This window comes from Leptopilina heterotoma, unplaced genomic scaffold (genome assembly GCF_015476425.1).
Source record: "Leptopilina heterotoma isolate Lh14 unplaced genomic scaffold, ASM1547642v1 Lhet_220, whole genome shotgun sequence".
In the NCBI taxonomy this organism is placed as follows: Eukaryota; Metazoa; Arthropoda; class Insecta; order Hymenoptera; family Figitidae; genus Leptopilina; species Leptopilina heterotoma.
In genome coordinates, this window is record NW_025110938.1 from 1,045,228 (window position 1) to 1,069,924 (window position 24,697).

Sequence of the window (24,697 nt, forward strand, 5' to 3'; positions counted from 1 at the left end):
TTTTTTCCAGTAAAATTATATGAAAAATAATTGAATTCCTGCGTAGAATTGTATTATTTTTGCAAATAATTGAATTGTTACGAAGAATTTTATTACAATTTTTAAATAATTGAATTTCTGCGAAGAATTAATTAAAATTTGAGAAAATAATTAAATTCTTTTGAAAAATTTTATAACGATTTAAGAAAAAAAATTCAATTCTTTCGTGAATTTTTATTAAAAATAATTGAATTTTTGCAAAGATTGTACTATTTAAAAAAATAATTGAATTGCTTCCAAGGATTTATTAAAATTTTAGAAAATAATTGAATTATTTCGTGAAATTTTATTAAAGTTTTGTTGAAAATAATTTAATTTTGCAAAAAATTTTACTATTTATGAAAATAATTGAATTCTTACAAAGAATTTTATTACAATTTTTAAAAATAATTAAATTCCTGCGAAGAATTTTATTATTTATGGAAATTATTGAAAATACTGCGAAGAATTTTGACTATTTTTGGAAATAATTGAATTCTTACGAAGAATTTTATTACAATTTTTAAAAAATTGAATTTTTTCATGAAATTTTATTAAAATTGTGAAAATTAAAAATAATTGAATTTTTTTAAAGATTTTACTATTTAAAAAAATAATTGAATTATTTCGAAAGATTTATTAAAATTTTATAAAATAATTGAATTCTTTCGTGAAATTTTGTTAAAGTTTTGTTACAAATAATTTTATTTTTGCAAAAAATTTTACTATTTATGAAAATAATTAAATTCTTGCGAAAAATTTTACTATATTTATAAAAATAATTGAATTGTTTCGAAGGATTTATTAAGATTTTTGAAACTAATTGAATTTATTCGAAATGTATTACAAATTTTTTTTAAAATTGAATTCTCCCAAGAATTTTAATTAAAATTGTTTTGAAAATAATTGAATTCTTGCATAGTGTTTTACTATTTATAGAAAATAATTGAATTGTTTCGAAGGATTTATTAAAATTTCAGAAAATAGTTGAATTCTTTTGAAATTTTTTACAACGAATTAAGAAAAAAATTGAATTCTTTAGTGAAATTTTTTTTGAAAATAATTGAATTTTTGCGAAGAATGTTATTATTTATGGAAATAATTGAAAAATCCTGCGAAGAATTTTAATAAAATTTTTTAGAATAATTATATTTTTCAAGGAATTTGATTAAAATTGTATAAAAATATTGATTGAAATTTTGCAAAGAGTTTTATTATTTCTGAAAGTAAAATTGAATTCCTAAAGAGAATATAATTTTTTACAAAAATAATTGAATCCCTGTAAAAAAAAATTTAATTATTAATGGAAATAATTGAAATCATGCGAAGAATTTTGTTATTTGTGGAAATAATTGAATTCTTACGAAGAATTTTTTTATTCATGAAAATAATTGTATTTCTGTGAAGAATTGTGTAAAAATTTTTTTTAATTAATTGAATTCTTATACGAGAAATTTTATTATTTATGGAAATAATTGAAATCCTGCGATAAATTCTATTATTTATGAAAATAATTTGAATTCTTACGAAGAATTTTATTATTCATAAAATTAATTATTGAATTCTTACAAAAAATTGGAAAAAATTTCTGAAAATAATAATTATAATCATCTATTTAATAATTGGATTTTTTAAAATTTTGAATCTAATGAAATAATTCGAAAATTGAAATTGGTAGCTGGAAATAAAAAAATTCGTAATTTGCATAACAATTTAGTAAATAATAATGATGATAATAATAACAATAATAATAATAATAATAATAATAAAATATATTTTTGAAACATTGCAAATTGATTGTATATTTTAATAAGAGTGTAATTTCTATTTATTTAGAAATAACGTGGGAATAATGAAAGACAAGAGAAATAATTGTAATATGAAATGAATGTAACGTAACTTGTACGCGAGTTTAATAGTGAAATTAGGAGCGTTGCACCTCTTCTGTATTATAACGACTTAACGATGTAACGCGACAATTATAAAATATTCTCACTCTCAACAAAGTGTTGTTTCGACTTAATGTCAGCAGTAATTACTAGTAACGTAGCCATGTTTGTAATTATGCGTCTATCTTACATTGCACCTAAAGATTATCATCCATCTACTCATTAACAAAAGTTGAAGGTTGAACGCGTGTGGTAGTCTCTAATTTACATCACACACATTGCGAGAAAGTATCTCTTGCCTAAAATTATTATTTCTATATACGATACGATAAGACATCTACTTTTTTTCATTTTCTCTTTCTTCAACAAACATTTTTCTTTTTCAAAAATAAATATTTATTAAAATGCAAATTTTTATCTAGATATTATAAATATATCTGTAATAATGAACTTTATCTCGTGGAATCTCGAACAAATTAAGTATATTACAGCTTTTGAAATGAAAAAAAATTGAAATATAATTTACATAAGTTAGATTGTAATAAGAGGTGAAAGATTTATTATTAATTTCACAATGTCAGTACCTATGCGGATAAATATATTTATATTAAATTCAATAATTCTCGAGGCATCTGTATCATATATTTAAATTCATTTCATACATTTCATTCATTTTCAAATTGCAATTATATCTCTAAACTGTTATTTCATCTCGTTTGCAATGTAAACATTTTAAATGTCGTTCTTGTTTTGCATGCAGAAAAATTGTTCACATAAAATGATATCATTTTTATTTATTTTTTATTTTTTATTTTTTATTTATTATAGACGAGACTATTTTGAAATATGGTTTCAAAATAGAAAAATTGATTGGTGTGAGAGATTGTTATTTATTTACTTGATAACTGCTCACTTGTCAGATTCAATTATAAGATTATAGTGCAAAACTTTTTCCTTTTTAAATTGTATAATAAAACTGGCGCACAAGAACGTTATTGCATTTTTACAAGTCTTGTTTCACAAATTTTTTTTTTATTTACAGAAACAATTTCAATTTTTTAATTTTAATGGTAATAATATAATAACAAGAAAAGCAACGAATTTTAACTTCGTTTTAAAAATATATATAATGTTTGAATTATTTTTCAATATAGAAAAATGTTTCTATTTTTTCTTTAGTTTCAATTCGTTTTTATCGTATCTACTAAATATAATTAAAAACATTTATTTTATATTATTTCTTATTTATTTCTTTCATATAATTATGAATCTGTAAATAATTGAATTCTTATAAAGAAATTTATCCAAATTTTTCAAAGTAATTAAATTTCTTGCGAAAAATTTAATTCAAATTATTTAATATTTAAATTCTTATTAAGAGTTTTATCAAAATTTTTTCAAAATTATTGAATTTCTTGCGAAGAATGTTATAATTAACATTTTTTTAAATAACTGAATTCTTTTGAGAAATTTTATTGCAATTAAAGTTAAATTAAATTTAAATTGTAATAAAATTGTATTAAAAATAAATGAATTCTTATAAAGAAATTTATCAAAATTTATCAAAATTTTTCAAAATAATTGAATTTTAGTGAAGAATTTTATTATTTAGGAAAAGAATTACATTTTTTCAACTTATTTAATTGCATTTTTGTTTATAAAGAATTTTTATTGAAACTTTTCAAAATAATTAAATTTCTGCGAAGAATTTTATTAAAATTCTTTAAAATAATTACATTCCTGAGAAAAATTTTATAAATTATAATAATTGAAATCCTAAGAATTTTATTAAAATATTTTAAAATAATTGAATTCTTTTAAGAAATTTTATTAAAATATTTTATTGAAAGTAATTGCATGAATTTCTGTAAAGAATTTTATTAAAATTCTTTTTAATAATTAAATTTCTGCTAAAAATTTTATATATTATGATAATAATTGAAATTCTGCCAAGAATGTTATTAGAATTTTAAAAAATAATTGAATTTTTTCGAGGAATTTAATTAAAATTTTCCAAAATAATTGATTTCTTTCGAGAAATGTCATTAATTATGAAAATAATTGCAATCTTGGTAAGAATTTTATTAAAATATGGAAATTTAAATTATAAAATATGAATAAATCGAACACTCCGAGTCAAAGACTCAGAGTAATCGATTTCTTCATATTTTACAGTTATGAAAAATTTAATTTATAGTTTTGAGTAAAATGTTCTCTTATTTGACTCGGGGTTATATTTTTGTCAGTATAATTTGTCACCGATGTTAAAATTATTATTTTTTAATAGTTTCTAAAGAAAAAACAATTATTATATGATAAAAATAAGAATTTACTTCTTTGAGGAAGCAAAATTCTAAAAAATCATAAAAGATTTATTTTCTAATAATAATTTTAAAAAGACAATAAAAAAAAGATTTTTTTTAAATTAAACAGAAAAAAAGAATTTAGTACCAACATTTTTTTCTCATCTAATCAGACTTTGAGGCACGCATTTCGCATGTATATATTATATTATATTGCTTCTGTGGGAAATACAAAAACAATAAAACGCACGTGTACCTGTATTATAAAGAGTCGCGTACATTGACACGAGACGAAGATTTTGCAACAAAAAAACCACACGAGAAATGAATATAATAGGAGAATAAAAAAACCCGCATTCTCCTAATAGAAAAATATTGTAAAAAAGTTGAGTAACAGCAACAGAAATCCTCCCTTGTGTCATCATATTATATTGCAGTAGCTGGTAATAGAGCGCGAGCGCATCTTCAAAGGCAGGAAATAAAAAAAAAGAAAAAAAAGAAAGAAAAAGAAATAAAAATATATTCAAAGCCATATCTCGCAATGCCTCTCTACTTGAGAGTAAATTAATACGTGACTAAGGTGAGGAATCCTTGGTTGCTCTTTTCATGTAATGTTACTCAATTCAATAATAATTTTATGAATTTATTACTATTTAGACATATTCTTCTTTTTTTTACCTAAAAAAGGCATAAACTTTATGTAACAAAACGAGATGGGGTTAATTTGAGAAAAGGGTTTTTTTTAATTTTCTAATAACAAATTTAAAGTGGTATTGTTATGAAACGTAATTACTGATGTTTTCTTTGGCAATAATCATATTATTTGAACTCTTCCAGTTGCTACTGAATTTTTTTTTTCAATTAAAATTGTTTCTGAAATCTTAATGATTCGCTTACAAAATAAACATTATGTGTGGAAATGTGAACAAATATATAATAATATTATACCTATTATATATGTTACAATTAGATAATTATAACTCTTTCGAATCTGAATTAACTACAAAAAATTATTTATAAAAATACGAGATAAAAAAATTTTTATTTGCAAATATTAATTTCAGTTTTTTAATAATAATTTCAGATTCCAAAATTTTTAAAAACTCAATTATTAACTAATTTACTAATTAATTATTATTATTTATTGTTTTCAAAAACTTTGAAATAAAATACTTCGTGGGAATTCAATTATTTTCAATACAATTTTAATAAAATTTGGAAAATTCATTTTTTTTTTTATTTGAAAATTTCAATTATTATTATAATTTATGAAATTTTTCGTAGAAATTTAATTATTTTAAAGAATTGTAATAAAATTCTTTTAAAAAAATTCTTTACAGAAATTCAATTATTTTTAATACAATTTTAATAAAATCTTAAAAAGGATTTTTTTATTTACGAAAATAATTGAATGATTGCGAAGAAATTTATGAAAATAATTAAAGGTTTGCGTAGAATTTTATCAAAATTCTTTGTAAATAATTGAATTCTTTTGAAAAATTTCATTAAAACATTAAATATTAAAAATCATTGAATTCAGAAAAATTTTTGTAAATAATTGAAATTTTGCCAAGAATTTTATTAAAAATTTTTGAAAATAATTAAATTTTGGAGAAGAATTTAATTATTTCTAAAGAAAATTGAAAATTGAACTGAATTTTTAAATTGAATGAAAAATATACAGAAAAGAAACGAAAAATTCATTAATGTGACAAAAATAATTATTGTTAATTTTCCAATTATTTAAAACTATATATATATAATTACATTTACTTATATGTTGACGAAACGTTTTCTTAATTGAATCAATAGATTCGATGAAGTCTTCAATTTATTTCTATATAAACATCTCATTCGCATTTAATTAGAATCCAAAGAGAGGATAAATGATCTCATTCAGTTGAAAAATTCTTACAGTTAATTTATCGTGTTTTTCAATTCAGTTCTGATTCCTGTATATCTTGTCAAGAATCTTTCTCTCGTGCACTCCAATTTACATAAATAGACATTTTTTTCCCCACTTTAATTGTAAATTATACGAATGTAATAGAAAGAAAAAATGGTATTTCACGTTTATTCGCGAAATATGTAAAGTAAATTTGAAATTTTTGTTCTTTTTTCATCAAATATTTATTGATTTGGATTTTTTTTTAATTTCAGGAGCCCTGCACACCTTCACAGACAAGCAGAGGTACGACGGGTGGTATAATAATTTGGCACATCCCGATTGGGGTTCGTCTGGCAAGTATAATTTATTTCTTTAACAAACGAATAACAAATATTTTTTATTTTACAATTTTTAATTTCTTTTAGTCGAAAAAATATCAAATTTGGCTCTATTATTGCTATAACGTTGCTATAAGAATAAGAAAGCAAAAATTAATATGAAAATAAATTAAAGGGAGAAAAATTAACGTAAAAATAAATTAACGAAAGAAAAATTAATAGAAAAATAAATTAAGGGAACAAAAATTAACGTAAAAATAAATTAAAGAAACGAAAAGTAATAGAAAAATAAATTAAAGGAACAAAAATTAACGTAAAAATGAAGGAAGCAAAAATGAATGTAGATAAAAATAAATTTAAAAAAAATTATTAAATAATTAAAAAACAAAAATTTACGTAAATAAAAAACAAAAACAAAAATGAACAGTAATTTTAGTAGTAGAAAAAAAAATGATTCATCGTATTGTAAATCGGAGAATAAAAACGGTAAATATTTTTATAGTTGATAAATTTTTACAATTCCTTATTTATGAGACAATATATCAAATACAATGTGACTTCTGTGCTTTTAAATTGAAAATTAATGGAATAAAATAACCGAAGTTACAAATCTGATTGCGACTCCAGTACTTGTATTAATTTATTAGCTAATTGATTATGTATATTTATTCATTAATAATGCGAAAAAAAAAAATTGAAATTAATTACGCTTCCCTATGTAGATAGCAGGCTGATACGAAAAGTGCCGGCTTCATATACAGATGGAGTTTACATGATGGCAGGCCAAGATCGGCCTTCGCCTCGGAAACTCAGCGATCTCTTTATGCAGGGCGACGATGGACTTCCGTCTGTTAAAAACAGAACGGCGCTCTTTGCTTTTTTCGGTAAATATTCTCGACTTTTTCCCATTATTGTTGTTTTTTAGCTGAATAACTTTCTATAAAGACATTTTTTCCAAATTAATCTCTAATTTTTGAGAATTTGTATCCAAAATAAAATCGTCGCATTTTTTTTTTATTTTTTTAATGCATTTTTCGCAAAGACAAAATTTAGTTCTTTCTTTTCAAAAAGGCAAAAAATTGCTTTTCAAAAAGCAATTTAGACAAAAAAAAAAATACGACATCAATCAAAATGAAAAAATCATTTATAAAATGATTGAGATAAAATAGAAACAAATCAATTCGATATTGTCAAGTCAATAAAATACGTAGAGTCGAGTATAAATTGCAGCTTAACTGAAGAAATAAATTCAGGTAGAGCAGGTGCCTTATATACAAGAAGAAATGCACTAATTGATGTGGATTTACTGCGTACAATAAAAATTGACGAAAAAAAAATGAAAAGAGATAAAAAAAAAACTGTCGAATGACCTTGAAGTGCGCAATTGCTCTGGTACCCTTGTGGCTTACTTAGTATTTTACACTTGTTCTTTTTCTCTTTCTCTCTTTCTGAATTTTTTTTCCTCTTTTTTTTTGTCTGTATTAAAGTGAACCGCGCACACGCTTTTTTTTCTCTTGGTTAACGGTTCGAGTTAAATGGGATTTTTTAGGGCAACTGGTCACATCAGAGATAATCATGGCCAGCGAAAGCGGCTGTCCAATAGAATTCCATCGGATCGATGTCGAAAAGTGCGATCCAGTTTTCGACAAAGATTGCCAAGGCAACAAATACATTCCTTTTCTCCGCGCTGATTATGATCGTCGCACTGGTCACAGCCCCAATAATCCCCGTGAACAGGTAAACAATTAATTCATTTTTTTAATCGTGGAATTTTTTTTTCATTAAAAAAAATATTTTTTTTCTCTGTTAAGGAACCAAATTTTTCTATTTAGAAATAATGGTTTCAAAATATAATTCCAGAAGATGAAAAAAATTCGAAAAACAGAAATAATAAATATTTCTTCCCCTGTAAAGTAATCAAAACTTTCTATATAGAAATAATGGTTCCAAAATATAATTCCAGAAGAAGAAAAAATTTCAGGGTTGCCACAAAAATTTAATTTTGTTTTTTTCTGACTTTTCCCTGATTTTCAGACAAAATTTTGACTTTTTCCCTGACTCTGAAGAATATTCTGATTCACTCCACAAATATTGAACCAGAAATTAAAATTTTCAAAGATTTTAATTTAAACCCTTTTCAAAATTCAATTATTTCTAAAAATTCACGCTATAATACTTTTAATATTCAATTATAATTTAAAATTTTAAGTGAAATTCATTTTTTTTATCAATTTTTTAAAAAAATTTTTCGAGAATTCAATTATTCAAATACAAAAATAAATAATTTCTTCAATAACTGAATATTTTTTAAAATTGAATTTTTATGAAGAATTTTATGAAAATTTAAAAAAAATTGAATTCTTTCGGCAAATTTAAAAAAAATTTGACAATAAATTATTAAAATTGTATAAAAAATAATTGGAATTCTGCAATAAGTTTTGTTATTTATGAAAATAATTTAATTCTTTGCAACGAATTTTATTCAAAATTTTTTTTAAAGAATTGAATTCCTGTGTAGAATTTTATTTGTGAAAATAATTGAATTCCGGAGCAAAATATTATTATTTATGAAAATAATTAATTTCTTGAGAGGAATTTTATTCAAATTTTTTTAAATAATTGAATTTCTCAGAATTTTTTTTAAACATTTTGAAAATAATTAAATTCTATCGAGAAACTGCATTAAAAAATTAAAAATAATTGAAATCTGACAATGAATTAAAAAAAAATTTTTTTAAATACATAATTGAATTTTTGTGAAAAATTTTATTTTTGAAAAGAATTGAATTCTTGGGGAGAATTTTATTAAAATTTCTTAAATAATTGAATTGCTTCGAAGAATATTACTTTTTACGAAAATAATTGAATTGTTTCGAAGATTTTTACAAACATTTTTGACAATAATTGTATTCCTAGGAAGAATGTTATATTTTACGATAATATTTATATTCTAGGATTAATTTTATTATAATTTTTAAAATTTATAAAGCATTTTATCAAAATTTTAAAAATAATTGAATTCTTGAGAAAAATTTTATTATTTATGAAAATAATTGACTTCTTGCAAAGAATTTTATTGAAATTTTTTTAAATAATTGAACTCCCATAAAAAATGTATTATTTGTGAAAATAATTGAATTCTTAAGAAGAATTGTATTGATAATAATTGAATTGTACAGGAAAATTTTATTAAAATTGCAATTTTATTAACTAAATCTTGTAAAGAATTTGGTCAAATTTTTTTAAATAATTGAATTTTTAAAAGAATTTTATTTAAATTCTTCGAAATAATTGAATTTCTCAGAACAATTTTTTTCAAATCTCTAAATATATTTGAATTTTTCCACGAAACTTCTATAAAAAATTAAAAATAATTGAATTGGCGAGAAGAAATTTATAAAAAATTTGTAAGTAATTGAATTCCTGTGAAATTGTTATTACAATTTTGTTTAAATAATTGAATTCTTTTGGAAAATTTTATTAAAATAATAGATAATAGAAATAATTCAAATGAGGAAAATTTTTGAAAATAATTGAAATTTTGCCAAGAACTTTACAAATTTTTTTGAAAATAATAGAATTTCAGAGAAAAATTTTATTATTTAAGATAATTAAAATTTTGACGAAAATTTTTTTAAATTTTTGAACATAATTGAATTTATGCAACTCTTTTGAAATCCAATTAATTTTGAATTTTTTAAGTAAAATTATTCATTAAATAATTTATAAGTAATAATTTTATGATTGTTCTTCAAGAATTAAGTTATTTAAAAAGAAATGATTACTTTCCTGACCTGTGGCAACCCTGAAAACTTCCAAAAACGGAAATAATTCCAGAAATTAAATTTTATATAATTTTTCAATTTTAGAGTTTAATTTGCATAAAAAGAAAAAATATCCTTTGAATTTTAAAAACGAATTACTTATTCGGAAATTGTTAATAAATAAATAATGCCAGTGTCTGTCTTCCTCGAAGAATAAATATAATGAATGCTTCGCTTGTCGATTAGATAGCAATACTTTTTTTTTTAACTCGTAAATCTCTCGACTGTTGAAAGGAATAAGAAATGAAACCGATGAAACGCCTTATTTTAATCCTGACAACAATTCATTCGATTCATCTCTTTGATAAATTTTTTTTTTGCTCATCATGTCAAAGATTTTGCATTGTAATTCGAGAAATTCGTTCCTTTAGAATGAACGAAATAATGAAAACTGTTATTTAAAATAATTTTTTGTAGAAAATAATAATTTTCTACTTTTTTTTCCTCTTTTTAAATGAAATAAAAATTTCCAACTTTTATTATACAATATAAACTCACTTCTTAAAGATGAAATATTTGAAAAGGCGGTAAAAACTTGTTTTTGTTCTATATTCTTTTTCCTTATTTCTGGAAAAAAAGCCCGGGATCCTTGAAAATGTGGAGTAAACAGAATCCATAAAAATCTTATATAGTTAAATGAATCGACAAATAGGAGAAAACAAAGAGACAGACAAGGTTATTATATATTTATATAATTTAATAAATATAATTAAGAAAAATAAATAATTAATAATAGGAAAGAAAATTATATTGAAAATATTAAAATTAGTCTTTTATACAAAGAGGATTTAAAAAAATTATTTTTTTAAATATTCCCAATATTCCATGAATATTTCAACTAAAAGGAAATATATTTTTCGATTTTCAAATATTTGAAAAGATTTTCGAAAAGTTTCCAAATTTATTTAAAAAGAGATTTTTTTGATATTTTTAAAAGGAAGGAAAAAATCATATTTCTGGGATTTGTAATGAATAATAAATATTCCGTGTTAGTTGAATAAAAATGGAATTTTTATTAATGGGAAAAGTGTGTGAAAATATCTGTGAGATTGTGAGGTTTCAGATAAACAAAGTGACGAGTTGGATTGATGGCAGTTTCATATATTCGAGCAGTGAAGCCTGGGCCAATACAATGAGGTCCTTCAGTAACGGAAGTCTTCTTATGGAAAAAAGAAGACAATTTCCCGTTCGAAATACGATGAGAGCACCGCTTTTCAATCACCCATCGCCAAATGTTGTTCGCATTGAAAGTCCCGAACGATTGTATCGTGAGTCTTCTTTTTTATTTTATTGAAAAAAAATTCAAGACATTTTTTTTTTTTTTTTGATTTTCAATGTTAAATATGAAATATCACTAAATTATTAAAAATTAATGTATTGAAAATCATTAAATTCTTGGAAAGAATCTTATCGAAAAATTTGAAGACAATAATTTAATTGCTTCAAAGAATTTTTTTATTTATGAAAATAATTGAATTCTTGCGATGAATTTTATTATTCATAAATATAATATAAAATTCATATATATAATATAATTGTTTCGAAGGATTTATTAAGATTTTAGAAAATAACTGAATTCATTCGAAATGTATTAAATTTAAAAAAAAAAATTGAATTCTCCCGAGAAATTCAATTAAAATTGTTTTGCAAATAATTGAATTCTTGCAAAGAGTTTTACTATTTTTAAAAATAATTGAATTGTTTCGAAGGATTTAATAAAATTTTAGAAAATAATTGATTTCTTTTTTGAAATTTTATTAAAATTTTGTTATAAATAATTAATTTTTTGCAACAAATTTGACTACCTTTAAAAATAATTGAATTATATTATAATTTTTGATAATATAAACAATAATAATTAATTTTGTACTGAAGTGTATTTTTTAAATTCTGATTATAATAATAGTAATAATTGTTATTATTATTCTTTTATTTTTGAATTTAACTAACAATCGACTTTATTTTTTTTTTTGCTTTTTTTGTGGCAATTTTTCCAGTACTTGGTGATCCAAGATCAAATCAACATCCTCCGTTGCTCGCTTTTGGAATTATTTTCTACCGTTGGCACAATGTTATTGCGGCAAGAATTCAGAATCAACAGCCAAACTTATCAGATGAAGAAATTTTTCAAAAGACACGTAGAATTGTCGTTGGAACTCTTCAGGTTATTACGATTTTTATTTTTTTTCAACAAAAGGAAAAAATATTTTTGCAATTAATTATTTTTTATTATTTTCGGCAAAAAGTCAGTAGAAGAAAAAATTTATTTCTTCAGAATGACTGTATAAAGAAAAAGAGATTGTTCCTTTCTGACAAAGCATTTTTTTTTAGTTATTCAAAAAATTTTCAATTTTTCAAACTAATCAATTAATTAATTAATTATGCAATTTAAAAAGAAATTAATTGAATTGATTTTTTTTTTAATTTTTAAAATAATCAATTAAGTTCAATTAATCAATTTGGAAAAGAAATTAATTTATTTGTTAGTTGTAAAATAAAAGATTTAATTTTTTAATTTTTAAAATAATCAATTTGAAAGGAAATTAAATTATTTGTCAGCTGTAAAATAAAGGCGGAGTGACAAAGGAACAATAAATGGAAAAATAATTGAGACTTTAATAAAAATAACCGCATAATTGAAAGTATTTATAGTACTCTTTCAAATTTAACTTCCGCATTTCATTAAAAAATAATATCGACAAAAGCTTTTTAAGATCCTATTCAAGAAAAATGAATAAAAACAAAATGAAAAAAAAAAACCAGTAATTTGTAAGAAATTATGACTTGAAATAAAAGCAGAGCCAGTACCTCTCTTGACAGTTACGTGACTAATGACGCGAGAGAAATAAAACTTTATAGATCTGTTTCAATTAGTTTCAAGTTTACAATAACGCCTTGGCCTATCTCAGAAGATCCTCTTTGCATTTTTTTCTTCAATTTTTTTTCACTCTCTCATTGTCTTATTGACAATATTTGTTTATGGCATATGTGTATATTTTTAAAGGATGAGGAAAAGAGAAGGTGAAGAAAAAAAGTGAGAAAAAAGAAGGAGTTTTGTACTTATAGAAAATGGAGGTCATAAAGTATGATTTGCGGTATAGAATAAAATAATGATTGGTGTGTTAGTGTCGAAGACTGAATCAGTAGTTGACATCAATTTCACTTATATTGTATTATTTTTTAGTAAATGTCTTTTTTTTTAATATTTCAGAATATAATCATGTACGAGTATCTGCCAATTCTTTTGGGGGAAAAATTACCACCGTACATGGGATATAAACCAGATTTGCATCCAGGGATAAGTCATATATTTCAGAGTGCTGCTTTTAGATTTGGTCACACCTTAATTCCACCTGGAATTTATCGTCGGGATGCAAAGTGCAATTACAAAGTGACTCAAACTGGACGACCTGCTGTGAGACTGTGTGGTACTTGGTGGGATTCAACTGTGAGTAATATTTTACAATTATTTCCTCTTTTCTGTTTGTTTGCTCCTTATTTCATTGCTTTAAGGTACATGAGTATTATTTCTCTAGTGGGCGAATTTTTTTCATCATTTTTAAATTTTCTAAGTTTATTTTGTACGATTTCTCTAATTAATAGTTTTTATAATTCAAAACATCATTTATATATGATAGTATTATTAATTATTAGAATTTACAACTTATAAGTGCTAATTATACTTAACTCGAAAGTATTTAATTTTGCTATTATATAATAATAATAATCGAGATATTTTGTCGAATTGTCAAAAGTTTGACAATTAATTTTTAAATAAAGTGATTAGTATTTTAAGGAAATTATTTCTCTTAGAATTTCGACAATAACAGAATTTTCACAGGATTGTAAAGTAAGGAAATTTTATCCAAAAAAATATCAAATTATTCAAAATCTTAAATAGTCCATGAATTTTCTTTTTCAAATTGAAAAAAAATTCATAAGTAGAGTTACAGTTGCAATTTTTAGAAATATTCAATTATTTTATCACTTTATTTTGTATTTAAATAATTCAATTTGCTTACAACTTTGTGAAAAGAATGGATTTGAAAAAGAATTTCATTTAAAATTTTAGAAAATATTTGAAGAATTTCAAAAATTGCTGTTCTAATTTTTAGAAACAATTAAATAAAAATTAATGAAGTTTGAAAAATTGTAAAATTGAAAAAATTGAAAAAATTGAAAAAAATGAAAAATTTTATTTAGAAATTCTGAAAAATGTATCTAATACAAAAAATTTTGTATTTAAAATTTGAATAATTCAATTATCGTTAAATTCTAACAAGAATTTATTTAAAAATGAATTTCAGTTAAAATGTTAGAAAATATTTGAAGAATTGCAGTTGTAAGTTTAAAAATTAATAAAATTTCATATTTTATTTTTCTTTAAAAATTATTAAATTTTGTGAGTAATTTTATTCCAAAATTCTAAAAAATAATTGACTTTTGGAAAAATTGCAGTTGTAATTTTTAAAATTAATTAAATTTCAAAAGGTTTTAAATTGAAATTATTTGAAATTTCAATTAAAATGAAAAACAGCAAGTTTCTTAATAATTGTTTAACAATAATTATTGAAGTGTTAAATAATTTAATGTAGAGAAATTCTAAAACATTAAGTTCTTGAAAAATTGAAATTTTATTTTTTTTGAAGAGAATTAAATTAAATTGAAATTGAATTGAATTGAATTGAAATTAATTTTAAACATTGAAAGAACTGAAAGTTTTATCAAATTTCATTGAAGTAAATTTTATATTTGAAGAATCGATTTTTTTACATTTGGTCATTTTTTTCCATTTTTTTTTTGTTTCAGAAATTTTTATTCGTTTTCGATTCGAATTTTTGCTAATTCGTTGAAAATTATTCCTATGGAATATGGTTGTTAATTGTACAATGTGTTAATGTGAGACGTGAATTTTAATTGTCTTGAGACAAAAGCGAGAGGGAAAATGAATAAATAAGTGTTGCTTTCGTTGAGATAATAAAAATTCTTCTGTTACACGGATTCTCTTAAATAAAAAAAAAAACGTGGGAGTTAGGTTCACGCACTTTCATGATGTGAAAAACCAGTTTAAGAATATAGAAAATTACATATTCATTTTATTATCGTATTATTGCTTCTGCAATTTTTATTATTTATTATCTTGATTTCAACAACGATAATTTAACGTTTTGTCATTTTTTTGATTTGATCGTTCCATGATACATTTCTTTTTAAAATTCGATAAAATTTCAAAAAGAAAAAAATTAGATGAAATTTTACTAGAAGAATGCACTTAAAAATTCTTTGGGTAAATGGGTCAAAGACAGGTGTGTTAACTTATAATCTAGATGAGTAATGCACTGCACTTTGGTGCACTTGAAAATTGTAACAATGCCTCATGAATAATAAAATTATCATAATAGGCAATAGGGGAAAAAATTCTACTTTTCACTAGAATTACTCAATTTTATTAATTTTATTCACTAGAATTCTCGAAAAATTCTTTTTCCTTACGAATAAATTTTCTTTCTTGCTTTTTACTGTTATTTATTTTTTTTCCACAACTTCTCATCTAAATTATATTCATGAATGAGACTATTATTTTTCAATTGATTTTTTTTTCTTGAAGTAAATTCCGTTCATCAATTTTCTTAATTACATTTTGTCGTCGACATTTTTTCTCTCCCTTCTCACAATAATCAGTGTATAAATTACAAAGAGGAATTTTATTCCCATTATTAATTATCTTCTTCTTTATCATGTAACTATACACCTGTCAATCGTCTTGTTTTTGTAATTCAAATACAGAAATCGAATAATTGAATTTTCGATTGAAATTCAATTTTTCTTTCTTCTTTTGTTTTTGTAAATTCCAGTAATTCATTGTATTGTCAATAATTGCAGTTTAATCACTTTGATGTGATTTACTATTTTATTTTTTTTTTTATTTTAAAATAGTATTTTATACACTATTATGGAAATTGTTCTAGGCGTGAAAATTTTAAAGCATCATAAATCGTCGTCTGTATTAAATGTGGCAATGTTTATTCGATTTGAAATGCAAATTATTATTTTGTTCAACAATAAAAAATTTATTTTTTCCAGTTATGAAATTAAGCGCTCGGAAAAAATTATTATTGGATGAAAAAATAGGTTTAATATTTTATTTATTATATAAATAAATTTATAAAATTGAAACATTTTTTATAAAAATTTTTTATTTTAATGAAAAAAAATCAAAATAAAATTGAAGAGCAATTTAAAAGTTGTAAATTTATTTTTAAAAAATGTAATTAAAAGTTTGCAGAAAATTGCTCAACGTTAATTTCGGTATTTTCAGTGTTTATTAATTGTAATATTTTTTTGTTGTTGTAAAAATTGTGTAATAGTGGAGAGAGAGAAAAAAAATGGTTAATTAGCGTAAACTAGTGTTTGTTCATAAGGATAGTTCTTTCTCTGCATTATTCCTTTCTATTGAGAGATAAATGCAAGTCATATGCGCATTTTTCTTTCTCATCACATAGTTAACCAGTAAAGTCAGAAATGTGAATTTCAAAAGAAAATATTCGATTATAATTATAAATGTTGAGATTTATTATTTCATTCTCGCTTTTATTTACCATAATTAGAAAAAAATTGTTTCAGTAAATCTGAAATCATATTTCCAAAATATTTCAATTTTAAAATTTAAATAAAATTCTTCTCATGAATTCAATTATTTTCAATACAATTTTAATAAAATTTCTTGAAAGGATTCACTTATTTTTAAAAATTGTAATGAAATTTTTGTTTTCAAATTTTTTGATAAAATTCTTCGCAAGAATTAAATGATTTTCAATACATTAATTTTAAATTTCAAAACATAGAAAGAAAAATTATTTAAAAAAGTTAGAAAGCAAAAAGCAGTTTTTATTAAAACTTTTGAAAATAATTAAATTCTTTCGAGGAATTTAATTAATTAAATAATTACCCTTTTTTATTTAATCAATAATTTTTTGATAATTTTCGTTTTTTCTTTTTTTTTTGCAGGAATTTTATGTAAATAATACAATAGAAGAACTTATAATGGGAATGTCTTCGCAATTGGCCGAAAAGGAGGACAATATTCTCAGTAACGATATTCGAAATAATCTCTTTGGTCCAATGGAATTTTCAAGAAGAGACTTGGGTGCATTGAATATAATGAGAGGTCGCGATAATGGACTTCCGGATTATAATACTGCAAGAACATTCTATAAATTGCCATCGAGAAAAACTTGGAACGAAATAAATCCCGAGCTTTTCAATAAAAATCCCGGATTATTGAGAATATTGATGGAGAATCACGCGAATAATTTAAATAATATTGATATTTATGTGGGAGGAATGCTTGAGTCAAGAAATGGACCAGGAGAATTATTTGCCGCCGTTATTAAGGATCAATTTTTACGATTGCGTGACGCCGATCGTTTTTGGTTCGAAAATGAGGACAATGGGTAATTTTTTTATTTACATAATTCGAAATTCGGTTAATGAAAAAATTAATGCAACTTTTGTTTTTTACAATCTAAATTTTGATTTAGAAAAATTTTGAAAAAAAATCAATATTGTTTCGTGAAAAAAATAATTGACAATTGTTTCGTGGAAAATTCTGGGAAAATTCAAATCAAAATTTTGATTCTCAATCTTGATTTAGATTGTAAAAAATTGTCATTAAAACAATAATTATAAAAATAGTCTTTTCAGGGATTTTCCCGACTTAATTGTTATAGATTTTAGCACTTCTTTTTTGCACAATTTCCAAAGGTCTTAGGTATTTAATTTCTCTAACACAATGAAAAAGAAAAAAATGTCTTGACCTTCTCACGAAACATTTTTCTGAGGACATTTCTCACAACTATTAAAAACTATGAATATTTATTGTCATTTGTCATTTGTTTTTGTATAAAATTGTATAATTATTTCACAGTATTTTTTAAGACATAATATTTTTCTTTTTTTTTATTAATTTGACGTTATTTAACTTTACTGAATTATTTTCTAATTAGTTTTTGTTTATAGCAACAAAAATATTTTTAAAAAAGTTTAAAAAAGAGTTTAAAAAAAGTTTTTAAAAAAATTTTAAAAAATGTTCTTTAAAAAACAAATTTTTTTAAAGAACTTAAAAAAAAACTTTTGCCAATCAAATTACTTGATCGAAACGAAACGATTAGGTGAGAAAAATTACTGAAATTAAAAATTATAAAATAGCGGTAAAAAGTTATATAAAATAAATAAATTAGAAATGTACTGGGAATGTAAAATGAAAAAAAAAATGTATTATATATAAAGTAGTCTCATAATTTTGAGATATGCAAATAATAGAAAGTCGAGTATTACTATATTTAAAGTGTGATGACGATAATATTTTAAACGATTGACATAATTTTTGTTTAGAATTTTCACTAAAAGTGAAATTGAGGACATTCGCCGCGTGAGTTTGTGGGACGTGATTACGAACACGACGAGCATTATTCCGGATGCAATACAACGAAACGTATTCATTTGGACTCAAAGGGATCCATGTCCACAGCCCTTTCAATTGAAGGCCTCGATGCTCGATGCCTGTGTGCCATTTAAACGTTACGACTACTTTGAGGTAAAAACGATTTTTTATTTCCAATTTCTTTCTCTACTTTTTCTCACCTTATATAAACAAACAAAAAATTGCATCTTCTGTTTTTCAATTCTTATGTTGGATTCTCTTCACTATTTATAAACTTATGCAACTCGCGCAGGAAAATCATTTCACTTGCGAGCAGTTGTGAAAGCGGAAGAAAATTTTTATTAGAAACTCTAAAACTTAACTCTCCATTTCACGAGAGCTCTATAAATATGGAATTTTAATTATTATCGAATATATTGTAGGGTAATTTTAATAATACTCGTCTAACAGTAACCAATTCGAGTTTAATAGTCGAGAGGAAAATATTTTTTCTAAGATAAAAAGAGAAATAATAATTAACTCTATATTGAAAAATAAAAAACTTTGCCAAATTAAGAAAACGGTAAAAGATTTTAATAGTTTGATATTTCAAGTAGAGTATTATTTTTATGAATAGAATTTTCTAATTACAAATTTCGACGTAAATCGAAGAATAAATTTTCTTTTTTATTTTCAAAAATATCGAATTCTATTTGAATGTAATTTTACGCTTTATTAGCCTTATTTTCCATTTAAATCGAAATTTCGTAATTTTTTTTTTAAATATATTACTTAAGCTGAAAACTTGTTATCGATTGGAAAATATTATAAATTTTCAACATTTTATTGGATATTTTTAGAAAATATTTAAATTTCGAACAAATCTGAAGAATTAATTATAATGTAATTAGGTTAAATTATTTTCTCGTATATTTTTTAATTGAACCGCCGTTAGCCCTTGGGTGATATTGTTTTTCATTAAAAATGTATAATCTATATTAATAATCGTTGTATTCCGGTAATTTGAAATTAGTTCTTGTTTCGCAAAAATTTTTATTTTTTTTAATAATAATTAAAAAATTCAATTCTTTTGAAAAATTTTAAAAGAATTTAAAAAAAAATTCAATTCTTTCGTGAAATTTTATTGAAATTTTGTTGAAAATAATTGAATTTTCGCAAAAAGAAATGTACTATTTATAAAAATAACTGAATTCTTCCGAAGAATGTTATTATTTATGAAAATAATTGAATTCTTGTGAAGAGTTTATTAAAATTTTTGAAAGTCTAGTCTAGTTTTACGCGTATGTCCTTTTTGTCAACGGCGATTCAATTATTTTCTTATTTATAAATTAATAATTAAATATATATGAAAATTGAATTAAAATTATTTGAATTTTCAAATTAATGAAAAATGATATTATAAATATTTATAAGTTATGAATATGAAAAATGAGAGTTTTAATTGGAAATAAAAAATTGTTCACAGGGAAGCGAAATAGTTTACATCAATTCCTGTATTGTATTGACATTGGTACCAATAGTGGTAATTGCGGTAGCCTATGGTCTAGTCAAATTGCAAAATAAGCGGCGGCGAAAATTGAAAATTCTTCAAGAAGTGATGCGCAAGCATAAGGATGGAGGACGTCTTTACGTGGCGAAAATGATTGTACGAGAATGGATTCACGCGAATCACAGTCGTTTAGTGAAAGTGAAATTTGGACCGGAAGCTGCGCTACATATAGTTGACAGAAAAGGAGAGAATCTCAGGACCTTGGACTTTACCAATGTCAACACAATCAACATTGAGGAATCTCAGGTGTGTCTGTGTGTAAATCAAAAAAATTCTTTCTTCTTCATTTCCTGATTCAGGAATTTTTTTTTTCTTAATTTTTTTCTCTCCTGATATTTTAATTCTTTTTTTCTCCATTTTAACCGAATTTCGTTTCCTTATTTTTTTCTCTTCTTCACAGTTTTACATTATTTCCTTTTTTTTTCTTTTTAACTTTGAAAATTTTTATTTATTTATTTAACTCTCAGCCTAATTAAATAATTTTGATCTTCTTATAAATATTCAGGGTTAAATTTCTATTATTTTTGATACAATTTTAATGGCATTTCTCAAAAAATGTAATTCTTAAAAATTTTACTAAAATTCATCCAAAAAAATTTAATTATTTTAAAAAGCCTTCCTATAATTTATTTATTATTTTTAAAAATTTTAATGAATTTCTTTTTAACAATTCAATTTTTTTTCAAAATAATTTTAATAAAATTCTTCGTAGAATTAAATTAATTTCAATAATTTATCAAAATTCAATTATTTTTAATATCTGCTATTTCAATAAAATTTCACAAAAGAATTCAATTATTTTAAAATAAAGAAATTATAATTCGTCTCAAGAATTCAATTCTTTTCAAAAATAAAATTTTTCACAGGAATTGAATTATTTAAAAAAAATTTAATTAAATCTTCGACAGATTTCAATTATTTTCAATGTTTTAATGAAATTTCTCGATAAACTTTAATTATTTTCAAAAATGTTTTAAAAAATTCTGAGAAATTTAATTATTTAAAAAAATTTGAATAAAATTCTTCACAAGAAATTAATAATTTTCATATAAATAATAATATTTTTCTCCGAAATTCAATTATTTTCACAAATAAAATTCTTCACAGGAATTCAATTCTTTAAGGAAATTTTTAATAAAATTCGTTGCAAGAATTAAATTATTTTCATAAATAACAAAACTTATCGCCGAATTTAAATTATTTTTTATAAAATTTTAAATAAAATGATAGAAAATTGCATTTATTCTTAAAATTTTTTTTTAATTCGCCGAATGAATTCAATTATTTTTAAAAATTTTGATAAAATTGTTCATAGAAATTTAATTTTAAGAAATATTAAATTTATTTAATGAATTATTTATTTTTGTATTTAAATAATTGAATTCTCGAAAAATATTAATAAAATTCTTTTGTAAAATTTCAATTATTTTCAAAAACTTTTCTCAATTCAATCAAATTTTTTACAGAGATTCAATTATTTATAATACAATTTTAATCTAATTACTCAAATTATTCAAGATATTATTCAATAAATTATTCAATAAATTATTTATTTTTGTATTTAAATGAATTTTGAATTTATAGGGTAAATGCACTAGTAGTCGGACACTTAAGGATACGATCTTATATTATGCTTCTTTTCTTGAAATAGCAAATATCTACTGTGTTTATAAGCACATTATTAATTAAAGGAGTTCTTCAGGATTAAAAATCATATAAATTTGTTACAAATACTTGAGTATTTAATAAAATATAAACATTTTAATAAAAAATTACGAATGCTTTAGTAGTCGGACACTTTTTCCCCTTGTTTCTATAGTCGGACATCTGTCAGATATTTTGAATTTATAAAGTGAAAAAGATAATTTTTTAATTGCTATCTGCTGGAAAATGGAATTAAAGCATATTAGAAGTTATTAATATAATATTTAAACCCTATAGGTTTTAATATTTATGATTAATTATCAACAAAACTTTGTGCCACTCATCGCGCTACTCGAAAATGGTTGTATCTATAGTCGGACACCATGATTTTTAAAACATTAAATAAAATATTTCTTGTTTAATTATTTTCAAAAATAACACTATTTTAATAAAATATCAACTTTACACATTCGTCTAGTATACTTTTTAAAGTAATTATCACAATGCATTATTATTTATTTGCCAAAAAACTCGAAAGTGTCCGACTACTAGTACTGTCCGACTATACCCGCACTTACCCTATAAATTCTCGTAGAATTTTCTAATAAAAATTGATTTAAATATGAATTTCAGTTCAAATTTATGAAATTTTAGATAATAAACAAAAGAATTTGAAAATTTTCCAAGAAATTTTTCAAAAATTATTTAAAATAATTAATTTAAAGAAGAATTTTAGTTTTAGTTTTAAAAACCTGAAAAAATTCCGTTTTTTAATCTGGAAAAGTCAGGGAATTTGAAATGAGCAAAAACGTGGCAATCCTGATATTCGAATTTGTTTTTGCTTGTTTTTGAATTTTTCCATTTCTTAATTTGTCTTTAGTTCGATAATTAAATTTCCTTTGATAATTAAAAATTTTCTCTTTAATTGGCAACTTTATGGAAGAAAGGGAGAGAAAAAAAAATTGAAGGAGGGGAGAAAAAAGACTTGTTGAGGGTAAAATAAAAATTTTCCTAACAGGTATTGCGAGAATGTGAAAATCGCAGTAAAGACAGTTTTGTATTTTTCTATTAACCAGTCTGTAATGTATAATAGTTGTTGTTTTACGCGGGAAAGTGGCTCATCACTAAAAAGATCATTAATTATTTCAGGAAAGCGAAAGCGGTCATCGCAAGGCGCTGATTCTGTTGCGAATACCTCGTGATTACGACCTCGTCCTTGAACTGGATTCCCTGAGCTCGCGTAGAAAGTTCATTGCGAAATTGGAGACATTCCTATCTTCGTACAAGAAGCACTTCACGTTGACACAGACCAATCGAGATATTATGCTAGCCAAAGCGGAAACGAGGGAGCGTCGTGAAAAGAAGCTCGAACAGGTACAAAGTGTAAACCTTTCTTTCTCTCGCTCTGACTTTTTTCGTTTCTGATTTTTGGACTCGTGTCAATAGATCAATGAGTCCGTTATGTTGTTTTCAAAATTTGATTTTTTGTTTTTCTATTGTTTGTCTAAGGAATAATAGAAATTTTTCAGTTTAATAATCACTTGATTAATTATTAATCAATAATTATTGATTAATAATTAATCAAGTGATTATTTAACTGAAAAATTTCTATTATTCGATTGATACGAAGGTGATCATTAAAGAGCGTGTTGATTAGGGACTATTAATTTATTATGATTGGCAATTGGCTACAAATGATAGTTTACTGGTTGATTTGTTGGTTTTTTCATAAATAATTTTTTCTTTTCTTATTTTTTTGCATTGATCAACGACTGCTGGTCAGTGATCGTCCTACAAAAGAATTAATTCTAGTCGCGATCGTTTCGTAAGCGGGAGCCTATTATCGAGAGCTTGCCTACTCACCTGTCGTGCTCATAGTTAATGAAACAACTATTACTCAATCTGTCGGCAATAGCTGCGCTTCTTCGTCCTTTTAAGTTCAACATTAACTTTACATCGCCGGAATATTCTCAAAGATAACGTCGCTTATCGTTCAATTTAGCTCTTTCAGTCAAATATTTCACGCACATTTTTTTCAACCTCAGACAAATTTCGTCAATTTGAAATACTTTTAAAATATTCTCAGTTTCAAATAATACGGCGAATATTTTTTTTCTGTATCTGTATATAAATGAGAAAAAGAAAAAAGAAAATAATTTTGATAGTAGAATTTTAAATTAAAAAAGAAAAATAATTTTAATAGTCGAATTTTAAATAAAAAAAAGAAAAATAATATTAATATAGTAGAATTATAAATTAAAACAGAAAAATAATTTTAATAGTAGAATATTAAATTAAAAAAGAAAAATAATTTTAATGGTAGAATTTTAAATTAAAAAAAGAAAAATAATTTTAATAGTGGAATTTTTTTTTGAAAACTGTATTTTCTCCACAGTTTTTCCGCGAGGCGTACGCTCTCACGTTTGGTCTTCGACCTGGAGAAAGACGTCGAAGATCTGAGGACAACGACAGCGGAGAAATCGTCACAGTCATGAGAACTTCTCTTTCAAAAAGTGAATTTGCAAGCGCTCTTGGCATGAAACCCGATGCTATTTTTGTCAAAAAAATGTTCAGCATCGTCGACAAAGACAAAGATGGTCGAATTTCTTTTCAGGTAAAAAAAATCACTTTTATAAAACCAAAGAAAAGAAAGTTGGTAACAAAACTTCCTCGTCTCGATTTCTAATATTCAATCGATTGTATTTCATTCTTATTCAAAAACGTTAAATGTTTGGGCATTAAATTTAAATTAAATTAAATTAAATTAAATTAAATTAACTTAAATTAACTTAAATTGAATG

The 24,697-nt window shown here is 23.0% G+C and overlaps 1 protein-coding gene across 4 annotated transcripts in view; it reads left to right on the top strand.

Annotated features, from left to right (window-relative positions):
- LOC122502121 (dual oxidase) overlaps window positions 1–24,697 on the top strand; it is a 58,235-nt gene that overhangs the window by 23,980 nt on the left and 9,558 nt on the right. For 2 of the 4 annotated variants that reach the window (XM_043612024.1, XM_043612025.1), the window contains 11 exons: window positions 6,371–6,451; window positions 7,159–7,320; window positions 7,986–8,173; window positions 11,324–11,528; window positions 12,258–12,424; window positions 13,472–13,708; window positions 17,269–17,714; window positions 18,655–18,856; window positions 20,169–20,498; window positions 23,046–23,270; window positions 24,292–24,510. In XM_043612024.1, the coding sequence (XP_043467959.1) occupies window positions 6,371–6,451; window positions 7,159–7,320; window positions 7,986–8,173; window positions 11,324–11,528; window positions 12,258–12,424; window positions 13,472–13,708; window positions 17,269–17,714; window positions 18,655–18,856; window positions 20,169–20,498; window positions 23,046–23,270; window positions 24,292–24,510 (2,462 nt within the window). Of the gene's footprint in view, window positions 1–6,370; window positions 6,452–7,158; window positions 7,321–7,985; window positions 8,174–11,316; window positions 11,529–12,257; window positions 12,425–13,471; window positions 13,709–17,268; window positions 17,715–18,654; window positions 18,857–20,168; window positions 20,499–23,045; window positions 23,271–24,291; window positions 24,511–24,697 lie in introns of those variants that run through there. The other 2 variants (XM_043612026.1, XM_043612027.1) reach the window with 2 other exon arrangements.